Source organism: Thamnophis elegans, chromosome 17 (assembly GCF_009769535.1).
Source record: "Thamnophis elegans isolate rThaEle1 chromosome 17, rThaEle1.pri, whole genome shotgun sequence".
Classification (NCBI taxonomy): Eukaryota; Metazoa; Chordata; class Lepidosauria; order Squamata; family Colubridae; genus Thamnophis; species Thamnophis elegans.
The window spans coordinates 6,602,279-6,617,463 of NC_045557.1; the positions used below are offsets into that span (position 1 = coordinate 6,602,279).

Here is a 15,185-nt window from a genome sequence, read left to right on the forward strand (position 1 = left end):
ATTCCTTTGAGACGGTTGTTGTGTGTGGAAGGCGGTGAAACGGTTTCGGTTTTGTTAAAATGGTGCCGGGGGAAAAAAATCTCGTTTCGTCCTGGAGGGGCTCGGTTTGATCTCCATCCACAGCTGGAATAAGGGAATGGTGGATCTATCAAAGGGATCTATCCAAAGGTGGGGGGGTCTGTATATCGGACGTATAGCAAGAATTTTGTAGTCCTTTGGATCTGTAAAAGGGATCCGTCAACAGGATTTCTATAAGTCAAACGTATAAACAAGGGGGGGGGGGGTATCTATGAAATATCTCTCAAAAGGTGTTCTATAAATTGGACTTACAACACAAGTGGATCCATAAAAGGGATCCATCAACAGAGGATTTATATAAATCAAAGATAACAAGGGTGGGTTTATAAAAGGGATCTACAAAAAGAGGCTCCCTAAATTGGGCTTATTAAAGCAAGAGCAGATCCAGAAAAGGGAGCCATTATCAGAGGATTTCTATAAATCAAAGATAACAAGGGTGGGTTTATAAAAAGGATCTATCAAAAAAGAGGCTCTCTAAATTGGGCTTATAGCAAGAGTGGATCCACAAAAGGGATCCATCAACAGAGGATTTCTATAAATCAAAGATGAAAAGGGTGTGGATTTATAAAGGATCTCTCAAAAAGAGGTTCCCTACATTGGGCTTATAGCAAGAGTGGATCCACAAAAGGGATCCGTTAAAGGGAGGGATTATAAATCAGACTTACAGCAAGAGTAGATCTACAAAAGGGACCCAGCAACAGGATTTCTATCTATCAAACTTACAACAAGGGTGAATTTATAAAAGGGATCCACTGGCAGAGGATTTCTATAAACCAAACACATAACAAGGGTGGATTCATAAAAGGGATCTATCAAAAGGTGGTTCCACAAACTGGACTTGCAGTGGTGCTATGAAAGGGATCCACCGACAGGCCCTCTACAAATCAAACAAGGGTGGATCTTTAAGGGATCTACAAACAATCTTTTCGCAAGGGTGGGTCTATGAAGAGAATCTATCAAAGCGGAGGGGTGGGGAGCTTTCTATGAACCAGATCCATTAAAAGGGTGAACCTATAAATCAAGACCGATGGAGAAAAAAAGGAGATTTTTCGAAAACTCTCCTGCCCGAGCTGGCGACTTTCGAAGGGGTTGGACTACAATGCCCATCGTACCCAATTGGTACAGTCAATATTTGAGGCGTGTGTGGATGGCAGAATAAAGCGTTATAAACCCAGGGTCTCCAAACTCGGCCGCTGTTAAGGTGGGTGGGCTTCCAACGCCCAGAATCCCCCCAGGGCTGCAGGGCTGGCTGGGGAATTCTGGGCGTTGGAAGCCCACCCATCTTAACAATAGCCCAGAGTGGACACCCCTATTTTAAACAAAGTCAACCTGGGGTCAAATTTCTCCCCACAAACGGGGGGCTCCCCTCGTCCAGAAGATCGGGAACCCACCAAAATTTTTAACCAAATCAATTCCACACGTCCATCCCTGGAGACCCTCCTACGCTTCTCTCTGTCTCTCTTCTGGCTCCGTCTTCTAAAGACTCCCTCCCTCGCCCTTCCTTTCCCCTCCCCTGAAGTTGCCCTCTGCCCTCCTTGCGCAGCCACCTCTAAGCACGACCCAGGGGAGAGCAGCCAAACTACCCCCCTTCCCCTAAAATAAGACCCCCAACCTGGAAAATAAACCCTAGCGTGATTTCCCCCCCCCCCAAGATGCTTGTAATATAACCTCTACCCCCCAAAAATAAACCCTGGTTAAGATCATCAGTGAGATGGATGCAATTCGTACCGTATTTCCCCCACCAAAATAAGACTTAACCAGAAAATAGACCCTGATGCATCTTTTGGGCAAAAAATATTAAGACCCAGTCTTATTTTTGGGTATGTGCAAAACTATGGTAAAGGGGGGGGGGGCAATTTTGGGTCACCCTACTACCCAAAAAAAGATGTTGAGACTTTGGAAAAAGTTCGAAGAGCAACTAAGATGCTAAAGGGAACTAAAACATAGGAAGAATGGCTGCAGCATTCGGGTATGGGACATCAGGGACATGGTGGCTCAGCAGCTAAGATGCTGAGCTTGTTGATCAGAAAGGTCGGCAGTTCGGCGGTTCGAATCCCTAACGGAGTGAGCTCCCGTGACTTGTCCCAACCGAGCAGTTCGAAAGCAGGTAAAAAATGCAAGTAGAAAAATAGGGACCACATTGGTGGGAAGGGAGCAGTGTTCCATGCGCCTTTGGCGTTGTCATGCTGGCCACATGACCACAGAGACGTCTTCAGATGGTGCTGGCACTTCGGCTTTGAAACGGAGATGAGCACTGCCCCCTAGAGTCGGGAATGACTAGCACATATGTGCGAGGGGAACCTTTGCTTTTTACCTAGTCTAAAGAGGAGAAGCATTAGGAGGTGACATGATAGCAGTGTTCCAGTATTTGAGGGGCTGCCCCAAAGAGGAGGGGGTCAATTATTCTCCAAGGCACCTGAAGGTAAGACAGTGGATGGAAACTCATCAAGGAGAGAAGCAATTAAGGAGAAACTTCCTAACAGGAGAATTCACCCGTGGAATGGCTTGCCTCCAGAAATTGCTCCATCACTGGATGTCTTCAAGAGAGTAGATGATCCCTTATCTGAAAGCGTATAGGTTCTCCTGCTTGAGCAGGGGGCTGGACTAGAAGCCCCCCAAGGTCTCTTCCAGCTCATTCATCATTTAACCACCCCATAATCCCTTGAGGGGTGGAACCTCGGCAACTGAATGGAGCGAGCGAAGTTTTTGAATGGCCGGACGCCCTCCAGTCGCCAGTGCGGAGTTTTGTTCGGCAGATCTACTCTCATTGTGCCCAGAGAGAGAGAAATATCTGCCTCTACCGAGGACGGAACTCGCAGCCTCCTTGAACGTGAGGCGAGAGCGCCCCCTCTAGGCCACCACACCGCTCTCCCTTCCAGCTCATTCGTCCGATTCCCACCCTTAGCCTGACCTTAAACGGAGCCCATTCTTTGCCATTAGGGGAGAGGTGGGGGGGGGGGCAAGAATCCGAAAGGAGACCTCTGAATTACAAGTTTATTACTCAACGTTTAAAAAACAAAATAAAATAAAAAGACAGAGAAACAACAGCAAAGAATGCCATTCTGGAGAAAAAAAGAGACAAGGCGGAGTGGACGGCGAACGACCTTCTTCTTTGGACCCATCCCGAAAGCAGCGACGGAGGGACCGACCTGCCTACATTTTTTAACCTTTTTGTCCCTTTTCCCTCACCGTCCCGGACAGCCTTCCACCCAACCCATTGCTCCTCCCTCCTCTGGGTATCCTCTGCCCCACCCCACCCCTCCCATGCAGCTGGCAAAGCCCTTCCAGCTGCAGGGAAGACGGAAAAAAGGACATTTCCCTTTTTTTCTTTCTTTCTCAAGCTTTTAAAAAAAAGAAGGAAAAAGAAAAAGGGGGGGGTGCATTTAAAATAGCCCTTTGCACCCCCCTCCCAAGTAAAAAAAAATAATTGCCCTTATCTCTAATTGTGCATTCAAAAGGACACGGGGGACGAGCAGCGTGCATATTTTCCCACTGGCATCACGGCGTGCATATTACGTGGGCACGGGTGGGTGGGTGGGTGGGTGCGTGGATACTTTTTAGAAGGGAGGGGGGAGTGGATGGTCCAACTGTTGCCCCCACCCCCACCTTCCCCGAGTCTTTCTCCAGTCTCAATCCACCACAGAGAAGCGGGAGGGAGACACATCACAAGTTAGCAGTTTAAAATTAAAAAAATAAAACCCCCACAAAGTTAAAAAAATAAAACTTTAAAAAACAAAGAGAGAAAAAATAAGGAAACACAGAAGTGCCTTTAGTGTGTTTTTCGGCCCCGCCCTGCCCCCTCCCCTCCCCACGTGGGGCGTGTTTAACATGCAAACGTGCTTGCCCCCCCCCTTCCCCGTGCTTCTCGTTGGCCTTCGGGAACGTCCCTCGTTCTCCGTCGGGATTCACAGGACCGTCAACTCCTCTTCGGGGGGCAAGGAACTGACGCTGGTGCCGTGGGGGTGCCCGTTGCTGACCCCCCCGTCGAGTTCTTCCTGCAGGAATCGGCCGATTTCTTGCGTCAGGAAGGAGCCCTCCAGCTGCCACTCTTGTTCCAGCTGGGCTATCAACTAGGAAGGAGGGAAAGAAAGAGGGAATGGATCAGAGAGAGGCGAAAACGAGTGGAAGCGTCTCGATGCAAAATACATTTTTGAGTTGGCAGCTGTCAAATCTCGCTGGGTGGATCAGACAGGCAGATTAAACAGATTCTACATTGCTGTAAAGTTAAAGTCTGAAAATATGTCTCTGAGGCCTTGGGCCTCGCTTACAGCTAGTCCTCGAATTAATGACGGTTCGGTTTAGCGACCGTTCGAAATCGCAACGGCACTGGGAAAAACGAGATCGATTTTCAGTGATCGGCCCACTGCAGCCTCCCCGTGGTGACGCAATGTACATTCGGAGGCTTGACCACCGACTCACGTTTACGACGGTTGGCAGCATTCTGGGTGGCGTGTGATTCTCCCCCTTTGGCGCCCTTCTGATGACGGGCAAGCGTCCATGAGGATGCTGCCGGCCCCATTCCAACTGTACCAGTTGGAACGGGATTTGCAACCCGCCCAGTGGTGGGTTTCAAAAATTTTGGGAACCTCTTCTGGAGGTGTGGCCTGCTTTCCGGGTCCACTGGTGGAACCTCTTCTAACCAGTTCGGTAGATTTTTAGGGGTTTTTTAAAAGGTTTTATTAGGATTTGTGTGCCGCCCACTCCCTAGGGACTCTGGGCGGCTTACAGGAAAAAAAAAGAGGGGGGGGACATATAAAAGTTAAAAGAACAAACATTAAAATTTCACAACATACATGCAGCTTAGAGGGGGGCTGGATAAACTCAACAGCCCCAGGCCTGCCGGAATAGCCAGGTCTTAATCGCTTTGCGGAAGGCGGGAAGAGTAGTAAGGGTCTGGATCGTGGAGATCGTTCCATAGGGCCGGAGCAGCTACAGAGAAGGCCCTCCCCTAGGGAGTCGCCAGCCGACATTGACCGGCAGATGGAATCCGGAGGAGGCCTAATCTGTGAGATCTTATTGGTCTCTGGGAGGTAAATGGCAGGAGGCGGTCTCTCAGGTAACGAACCAGATTTGACGAACCGGTTCTACCAAACTGGTGCGAACCGGTAGGAACCCACCTCTGAACCCGCCACTGCTCTGTTGCCTTAAGCTACATTAATAGAATCTAGCGCATCTGAAAGTACAAATCTCCCACTTGTCTCCTTTACAGCCTGTGAAACTAGGGAAGGTCCCTTCTGAGCCTCTTTCTCCATCCATTGTGCAGCTGAGGGCTAAGCTGCCTCTTATCCGCCTGTTGCCTAAAGCTACATTAATAGAATCTAGCGCATCTGAAAGTACAAATCTCCCACTTGTCTCCTTTACAGCCTGTGAAACTAGGGAAGGTCCCTTCTGAGCCTCTTTCTCCATCCATTGTGCAGCTGAGGGCTAAGCTGCCTCTTATCCGCCTGTTGCCTAAAGCTACATTAATAGAATCTAGCGCATCTGAAAGTAGAAATCTCCCCCTGTCTCCTTTACAGCCTGAGAAACTAGGGAGGGTCCCTTCTGAGCCTCTTTCTCCATCCATTGTGCAGCTGAGGGCTAAGCTGCCTCTTATCCGCCTGTTGCCTAAAGCTACATTAATAGAATCTAGCGCATCTGAAAGTAGAAATCTCCCCCTGTCTCCTTTACAGCCTGAGAAACTAGGGAGGGTCCCTTCTGAGCCTCTTTCTCCATCCATTGTGCAGCTGAGGGCTAAGCTGCCTCTTATCTACCTGTTGCCTAAAGCTACATTAATAGAATATAGCACATCTGAAAGTACGAATCTCCCCCTGTCTCCTTTACAGCCTGAGAAACTAGGGTGGGTCCCTTCTGAACCTCTTTCTCCATCCATTGTGCAGCTGAGGGCTAACCTGCCTCTTATCTACCTGTTGCCTAAAGCTACATTAATAGAATATAGCACATCTGAAAGTACAAATCTCCACTGTCTCCTTTACAGCCTGAGAAACTAGGGAGGGTCCCTTCTGAACCTCTTTCTCCATCCATTATGCAGCCGAGGGCTCAGCTGCCTCTTATCTGACTGTTCCCTAGGCCGCCTCTCTTAGCCCCGACTTGCAAGGTCCAAGATTGGTCCTGGTGACCCTTTGTAAAATCACCCACCCGTGGCTCTTCATCCTCAATCAACTGCACCACTTCCTGGTACCCCAAAAGTAGCTTCTCCTGGCGTCGTTTCTGGGCCTCTTCAAGCTGTGGGGATTGAAAAAAGAGAGAGAGAGAAAATAAGAAAATAGAAGAACAGGCTTCTGAATTTATCAGCAGGTTCACTGTTCTGGCCGAGGCTTCCCAAGAGCACGAAGCAAAACTCCTTGTCCCGACAAAAAACTCTTTTATTAATTGACTGTGAATTCTGCTCAATCACATCCAGCAAAGTCTTTCAAGGGGGGATTTACAGTCACAGACCTTCTCTGGCTTGGAGAGCTGCCAGGCCGATCTCTGCAAAACGTAGCCAGGAGTCGCCGGAGAGTCACAAACCAATTAAGTGAACTAATGGTCTCCTGCAAGCTCCACTCCCCTTTCGCTCCCCTTTTATTTCCTCTGGGAGGGGCCATTCACCATCCACAAGTCGACCCCTGTTCTTTAGCTGCTCCCTTCATCTGGGGACTCTGTGCATGCGCACACTGGGAACAGGCTCCAGCTGTTCTTCTGCCTCACTGATGTCTGACTCTGAAGGCAGCTGATAACTGTCAGATGGCCCTGGCCCCCTCTCTGCCTCCGACACAGAGCCCTCCTCAGAGACTTCCCCAGACTCCAGGACTGGCCCAGGCTCCTCCCCAACCCTCCTCACTGTCCATCTCTGCCACCACTGGTGGACCACAGCAGTTCACTACCAATTCTTTTTTCCAGGGGAATCAAAGTTGGCCCTGTTTTGTTCGCTCCCATCTAGACTACTGCAAGGGGACTGCCTTGGGACCGCCCCTTGAAGAACATCCAGAAATATTCTGAGATTCAGAATCTGAGTGCAGATTAATCCTGAAGATAGTTTTTTTTAAAAATTTTTGGAGGGGTGTGTGTGTATACTCAGCTCAACTCAAAGCATCAGTCCAATAAACTAAGATTTGTATCCTTCTCCCTTTCCTTTCTACATACTTGGAAAGTTTCACTAGTTTGTAAACCTTTAGTTCATTATTTTTTGGGGGGGTGACGCTTAAATTGCACTAAATGTGGCGGTGTGCTTCGTTGTGCGAGAGCTTCACGGAAATTGAACATAGCAAATAGGAAAATGCTGGATTGTTAGATGCTTACTCTCCGAATGGAGTTTACGGACTCCGTGATATGCCTTCTGTTTATCTCGGTTAATTCCCTGGGGGAGAGAGACAAACCAGGTTAAGGACAATCCATAACTTCCTTGCCTCTCTTCTGACCTAGGCTTCCTCATCTCCCTTGGAAGAAGAGCCGAGGTGGCGCAGTGGTTAAGAGTGCAGTACTGCAGGCCACTTCAGCTGACTGCTATCTGCAGTTCAGCGGTTCAAATCTCACCGGCTCAAAAGTTGACTCAACCTTCCATCCTTCCGAGGTGGGTAAAATGAGGACCCGGATTGTTGTTGGGGGCGATATGCTGACTCTGTAAACCGCTTAGAGAGGGCTGAAAGCCCTATGAAGAGGTATATAAGTCTAACTGCTATTGCTATTGCTATTGGAATGCTGCCAGAGACCTCATGGCCCGATGCAGAGCAAGGCCAAACTTAGCACAGAGTCAAACAGAACTTTTCAAAGCTTGAACCGAGCAGATGAACTAATCGCTTCCTGCAAAAGCTCACGTCCCGTTCGCTCCTCTTCTATGTCTTATGGGAGAGGCCAATCATCTCCAAGCCTTACTCCCAAGTCGCTCTTTTTGTCTTAACTCTTCTTGCCTTCTGGCAGGTCTGCGCAGGCGTACACTGGGAACAGGCTCCTACTGTTCTTCCGCCTCGCTGACGTCAGGCTCCCGAGACAACAAATAGCTACCAGATGGCCTTGGCCCCCTCTCTGCCTCGTCCGCGCCTTCCCCAGACTCCAGGACTGGCCCATGTTCCTCCCCAACCCTCCTCACTGTCTGAATCTGCTGCTAGCTCCGCTGGCGGGCCACAGTAGCCTCACGCTTACAAACCCCATCGTAACTCACACATCTTTTTTGCTCCTCTCGCGAGATTTGGCTTCCGTGATGCTGTTGTGACGTTTCCGATCCAGGATTTTCTGCAGTTCTTTCTTCTCTCTGACACGAAAAGCAACAGCGGGCCAAGTTATTCTCTACGAGGAGTTTCGGCGAGGCAGTGAAGATGCCAGATGGAGTTAAATTTTTATTATAAAAGTTATGTTTTTTTTTATTTTCGCTGTCCTGGTGGGGTTCCCTCGTCCCCCGGCTAGAAGAGGAATTAACAGAACCTGATTGGGTACTAAATGTTTTTCTGAAGCCCTTAAACAGTGGTGGGTTCCTACCAGTTCGCACCTATTCGGTAGAACCGGTTCGTCAAATCTACCGAACCGGTTAGAAGAGGTTCCACCAGTGGACCCGGAAAGCAGGCCATACCTACAGAAGAGGTTCCCAAAATTTTTTTGAAACCCACCACTGGTCCTTGGATATGATTATTCTACACTATCATGCTCCTATTTATAAAATTCAATGCCTCTGTGAAAGGTAAGGATGACTACTGCGTTTGTGGTGCAATCAGAACATTGCGTGTGTTGAAGTTGTTTTAACGCAAACCAAAGATGCCTTTTAAAAAAACAAGTTTACATCCTATTCTTATGCCTGCCAGTGCTGTGTGTGAGGTTATTTAAGGTGGTTCTGACAAGTATCGTTGGCATCTTCATATCCGGTCACATGGGCGGCAAGCCACTCCCATCCGGTCACATGGCCGGCAAGCCCCTCCCACAAAGGAGGCCACACCCACAGAGTAGGTTCGAACAATTTTTGAAACCCACTACTGCCTTCAAGCTACGCCCCGAGAGGAACCAGAGATGGTGGGACGGAAAGAAAGATGAAATTCCTACGCTCCCATGCTTCGAGGGGGGGGGGTGTGTGTCATTTCTCCTCGCTTTATGACTCACTTCTCGCCCGTTTCTTTCAGTTTCTTCAGTTGGGCTGTCTGATAATCCTGGGCAATTTCTCTTAAGCGCTGCTGGGCCTGAGGAAGAAGGCAAAAAAAAAAAAAAAAAAACTCAGTTGGAACAGAAGGGACCTTGGAGGTCTTCTAGTCCAGCCTCTGCTCAAGCAGGAGACCCGATACCATTTCAATCAATCAATCAATCAGAACAGAGCTGGAAGGGACCTTGGAGGTCTTCTAGTCCAGCCTCTGCCCAAGCAGGGGACCCGATACCATTTCAATCAATCAATCAATCAGAACAGAGCTGGAAGGGACCTTGGAGGTCTTCTAGTCCAGCCTCTGCTCAAGCAGGGGACCCGATACCATTTCAATCAATCAATCAATCAGAACAGAGCTGAAAGGGACCTTGGAGGTCTTCTAGTCCAGCCTCTGCCCAAGCAGGAGACCCGATACCATTTCAATCAATCAATCAATCAATCAGAACAGAGCTGGAAGGGACCTTGGAGGTCTTCTAGTCCAGCCTCTGCTCAAGCAGGAGACCTATACCACTTCAATCAATCAATCAATCAATCAACCAGAACAGAGCTGAAAGGGACCTTGGAGGTCTTCTAGTCCAGCCTCTGCTCAAGCAGGAGACCTATACCACTTCAATCAATCAATCAATCAATCAATCAACCAGAACAGAGCTGGAAGGGACCTTGGAGGTCTTCTAGTCCAGCCTCTGCTCAAGCAGGAGACCTATACCACTTCAATCAATCAATCAATCAATCAATCAATCAGAACAGAGCTGGAAGGGACCTTGGAGGTCTTCTAGTCCAGCCTCTGCTCAAGCAGGAGACCTATACCACTTCAATCAATCAATCAATCAATCAATCAACCAGAACAGAGCTGGAAGGGACCTTGGAGGTCTTCTAGTCCAGCCTCTGCTCAAGCAGGAGACCTATACCACTTCAATCAATCAATCAATCAATCAATCAATCAATCAATCAACCAACCAGAACAGAGCTGGAAGGGACCTTGGAGGTCTTCTAGTCCAGCCTCTGCTCAAGCAGGAGACCTATACCACTTCAATCAATCAATCAATCAATCAATCAGAACAGAGCTGGAAGGGACCTTGGAGGTCTTCTAGTCCAGCCTCTGCTCAAGCAGGAGACCTATACCACTTCAATCAATCAATCAATCAATCAATCAGAACAGAGCTGGAAGGGACCTTGGAGGTCTTCTAGTCCAGCCTCTGGTCAAGCAGGAGACCCTATGAAGCAGAGAGGGGGGGGATTTAAAATTATGAATTCAGTGGTCCCCAAGGTCCGAAAGGTCGGTGACCCCCGGTGTTTAGGATACCTGGCGCAGGTGTTCTCGCTTCAGCTCCCTCTCCAGCTGGTGCTGAGCCTCGCGGAGTCGTAGCAGGCCCTGCAGCTGCCATTCCTGGAGGTCCATCTTCCGTTGAGTTTCTTCGTGGTCCTGTCCTTGCCGAGCTCCCTCTAAAGAGCTTTGAGACCTACGGAGAAAGAAGACACCACAGCTATGTTCCAATATCTCAGGGGCTGCCCCAAAATGAGCTTCTTTTTTGTGTGTGTGGTTCAAAAGTTTTATTTCTTTTAAAACAAACATTTCATCATTCCTCAATCAATAAAACATCGGAGTACAATTTTTTGTGTGTCAAAATAGTTCCAATTTACCACCAAATTCTTTTTTTTTTTCAGGTTAATAACATCTTTTATTTCATTTTCATTTTCCTTTATACAATCACTTAAATACTGTGCAGTTAAAAAAGCAATAAACACAACTCATAACACTTCTATCCTTCATACACCCTTCCTTCTACCCCTCCAACTTTCATTTCTCCCCTCCAACAATCCCCTCCCCCTCAACCATTCCTTTCTCCCCTTCCCACCATCTCACCCTCCTTACATTCCCTTCTCACTTCCTCTTAATTCCTCCCTCTTCTTTCCCTCTACTCCCCACTTCGGTGTATTTCTACTATTCATTGGCCTATTCGTTTTGTAATTTACACTAAAATTATAGGAAAAGAGAAAAAAAAAAAAGGAAAAGAAAAGGAAAAGAAAAAAGAAAGAAAGAAAAAGAAGCAACAGTATCCAAGTGCACTCATTGTTTTAAAAATTGAGTCTATGTTTCCACCCTCCCCCCCTCCCCCCCCATGAACCCCCCCTCCCTGACCCCCTTCCAACTTCCCAGATCCCATTCCCGACATCATTCTTTATCAAGCAAAGTCTGGAGTATATTGAAACCAGATAGATTAAAAGTTAAAAAATAATAAAAAATAAAAAGTAAAAAATAAAAGAATGGCACCAAATTGTTGTCTAGCCTAATGTATACCCCTCCCTCCCTCCCCCCTCCCCCCCAACCCCCCTCCTCTTTCCCCCCCCCCACTTCCCAGAACCCGTACACGGTATGGATTTTTAACAAACACGGTCTAAAATCTATTGCGAAAAAAGAAATAAAGAAATTAATGACATCTCTACATTGACCTTAGCTTCTTCTTGCTGAGCTAACTTTCAACAATTTAAATCATTTCTGATCTTAAGCATAGGCTAACTGGGATTTCTTGGTCCCGTATTTATTTTGTATAGAGTCAATCCATTTTTCCCCAGTCTCGGTTATATCTCTCATTTGAGTGGTCTTTAAGATATGCCGATATTTTAGCCATCTCGGCTAAGTTTGTGACTTTCAACGTCCATTCTTGAGTTGTAGGCAAATCTTCCTTCTTCCAGTATTGCGCCACCAACAGTCTTGCTGCCGTTATTAGGTGCAGAATCAAGTTAGTCTCTACCACTGTAAAGTCAGTACATATACCTAGTAAGAATAACTGAGGAGTAAACTTTATCTTTCTTTTAAAGATATTTTGCATAATCTTGAGGTTTTTTTTTTCAGGAGGCAACTGGACCTTCTTGTTTTGTTTGTTTTTTCCCCCTTTTGAAGATGTTTCACTTCTCATCCAAGCAGCTTCATCTACCGTATTTTTCAGACTATAAGGCGCACCTTCCCTCCACTCCCAAAAAAAGAGGGAGAAAATTTGGGTGCGTCTTATACACTGAATGTAGCCTCATCCACCCACCGTCCCCCACCCTATCGCCTCTGCCTCCCAGCGATTTACCTCCTTGCAGCAAAAGGGGGAAATGGGGCTTCCGGAGGCTGCAATAGTCTATAGCAATCCTTGCAGCCTGAAACAGCTGATTGTTGGGAGGCCGGTGCTGAAACTGAAAGCGAAACTGGCTGTTTGCTCCCCGAGGAGGCAAATTGCTGTCTCCAAGGAGGATCAATCCTTCCGTCCACCACCATCCACTCAGAGCTGAAGAAGCTTCTTGGATGAAAAGCGAAACGTCTTCACGAGAAAAAAAACAAGGATTAATTTGTTTTTCCATTTCTGGGCAAAGGCAATCCTTGCCGCTGTAAGTATATGTAGTATTAAGTACTGGATTTCTTTTTTTGTATTTCACCGACATAATTCCTAATTTAAAAAAACCATCAGGTTTCCATTCTATTTTAACCCCTGTTATTGCCTCCAGCCAATTTTTGATCCTTTTCCCAAAAAAATTTGCTTCCTCACAGGTCCACCATAAATGATAATATGTTCCGTGCATTGATTTGCATTTCCAGCATTTTGGGGGGGTATTTGTTGAAGATGAAATAATAAGAAAGATTATGGACTGTGCCGAAATGGATAAACTAACTAAAGAAATCCAGGGAAAGGAAGAATCGGGATTCTACCAGATATGGGATAAATGGTATAGGTGGATGGAGGAAAGAAACAAAAATCAACGAAAGAATATAACAAAACTCAAAAAATAATAGTTATGAGTAAAATAAGAGGGTTAAGGGTGGTGAAATCCAAATGAAATACAATAGAAGGGGAAATAATATAAGGTGAGCGGTATCGATTGATGATTGATATTATAAAAAACAGGAAGTTCTTCTTCATACTGTATTGTATAAATGTGGTCTACACCAGAGGTGGGTTCCTACCAGTTCGCACCAGTTCGGTAGAACCGGTTCGTCAAATCTACCGAACCGGTTAGAAGAGGTTCCACCAGTGGACCTGGAAAGCAGGCCACACCTACAGAAGAGGGTCCAAAATTTTTTGAACCCACCACTAACACACAGACACAGAGAGAGAGAGAGAAAGAGAAAGAAAGGAAGAAAGAAATAAAAAAAGAAAAAAGAAAGAAAAAGTGAGAGATGAAAGAAAAAAAGGAAAAAGGGACAGAGAAACAAAAGAAAGGAGAGAGAGAGAGAAAGAGAGAGAGAGAAAACACATGGCCAGCAAGCCACTCCCACCAGGTCACATGGCCAACAAGCCACTCCCACAAAGGAGGCCACACCCACAGAGTAGGTTCGAAATTTTTTTGAAACCCACCACTGGTGTACACCTAATTTTTGTGTGTGTGTACTTTACATGTTTGTTAATAAAAATCTTTAAGGGGAGGAGGAGTGGGATAGAAGAAAGATGGGTAAAGAGGGCGGGAGAGAGGATGGGAGGGAGGGTGAGAAGGAAGGGAGAGAGGAGTGGTAGAGGGGGAGGGAAAGTAGGGTAGAGGGGGATGATGGAGGGAAGATAGTAAATTGGAGAGGGGTGGAAGAAAGAGGTGTACGGAGAGTGGAAGATGTATATTGGGTTTCTATTTTTTGGGCTATTGTTGACAAGAGGAATTGCTGTGATTATTGTTTAATGTTGTATGGCTCTGGCTATGCACAGTATATATGTGAGTGGATGAAAATGAAAAAATGGAAAATAAAAACCTTTTGAAATGTAAAAATCTTTAAATTAAAAAACAACAACAGTTGTCTCCTGGGAAAAAAAAACACTTTTGGGTCAACCATGACCTTGGATGACGGAGAATCTCTACAGACTAATATCTCGGGGCTGCCCCAAAGAAGAGGGGGTCAACATATTCTCCAAAGCACCAGAAAGCAGGGGGAAAAACAATGGATGGAAACTAAACAAGGGAGAGAAGCAAACTAAAATTAAGGAGGAATTTCCTGACCGTGAGAATAATGAACCGGTGGAAGAGTTTGCCACCAGAAGTCACGCGTGCTCCATCACTGGAGGTTCTTCAGAAGAGATTGGACCACTACAGGTAGTCCTCGACTTACGACCGCAACGGAGCTCAAAATTCCCGTCGCTAAATGAGGCCGGGGTTAAGTGAACTTAGACGGTGCTGCTTTGCAAAGGTTTTTAAACTGTTTTACGATTCGTGAGAACGATGGGAGGGCGTGAGAGAGAAAGGGCAATTTTTGCAAAAGGGTTCTGCAGTCTGAAGTATTCAAACCCAAACAATATTTTCAAATTCTCTAATCCTGCCTGAAGGTTCTCCTCCAAATCTGTTCTGTGTGGAACGCTGCTCTAATTCTTGTTTTCTGCAGGAAGGATCTGCATTAATTCTCTAAAGAAAGCACCAAAATTTGCTCCAAATCTCCTTTTCTCCATGGGAAAAATTTGCTCTAAATCTCATTTTCTGCATGGAAAAAAATAGTCTAAATTTCCTTTTCTGCATGGAAAAATATGCTTTAAATCTCCTTTTCTGCATGCAAAATATAATCTAAATTTCCTTTTCTGCATGGAAAAAATAGTCTCACTTTCCTTTTCTGCATGGAAAAACATGCTTTAAATCTCTTCTGCATGGGCAAAATAGTCTAAATCTCCTTTTCTGCATGGAAAAATATGCTTTACATCTCTTTCTGCATGGAAAAATATGCTCTAAATCTCATTTTCTGCATGGAAAAAATAGTCTAAATTTCCTTTTCTGCATGGAAAGACATGCTTTAAATCTCCTTTTCTGCATGGAAAAAATAGATAAATTTCCTTTTCTGCATGAAAAAAATATGCTTTAAATCTCCTTTTCTGCATGGAAAAAATAGATAAATTTCCTTTTCTGCATGAAAAAATATGCTTTACATCTCATTTTCTGCATGGAAAAAATAGTCTAAATTTCTTTTTCTGCGTGGAAAAAATAGTCAACATCTTTTCTTTGCATGAAAAATATGCTCTAAATCTCATTTTCTGCATGGAAAAATAGTTTAAATTTCCTT

General features: G+C 46.0%; 1 protein-coding gene across 1 annotated transcript in view; it reads right to left on the reverse strand.

Annotated features, from left to right (window-relative positions):
• Positions 1-3,056: 3,056 nt before the first annotated feature.
• The window catches only part of PLCB3 (phospholipase C beta 3), a 35,178-nt gene continuing 23,049 nt past the window's right edge, over positions 3,057-15,185 (reverse strand). Inside the window, exons 16-23 of the mRNA XM_032234294.1 lie at positions 12,450-12,480; positions 12,253-12,383; positions 10,479-10,635; positions 9,142-9,218; positions 8,216-8,305; positions 7,357-7,414; positions 6,214-6,300; positions 3,057-4,148 (exon numbers count right to left, since the gene is read on the reverse strand). Of these exons, the coding sequence (XP_032090185.1) occupies positions 3,984-4,148; positions 6,214-6,300; positions 7,357-7,414; positions 8,216-8,305; positions 9,142-9,218; positions 10,479-10,635; positions 12,253-12,383; positions 12,450-12,480 (796 nt within the window). The 3' untranslated portion in view covers positions 3,057-3,983. The remainder of the gene's footprint in view (positions 4,149-6,213; positions 6,301-7,356; positions 7,415-8,215; positions 8,306-9,141; positions 9,219-10,478; positions 10,636-12,252; positions 12,384-12,449; positions 12,481-15,185) is intronic.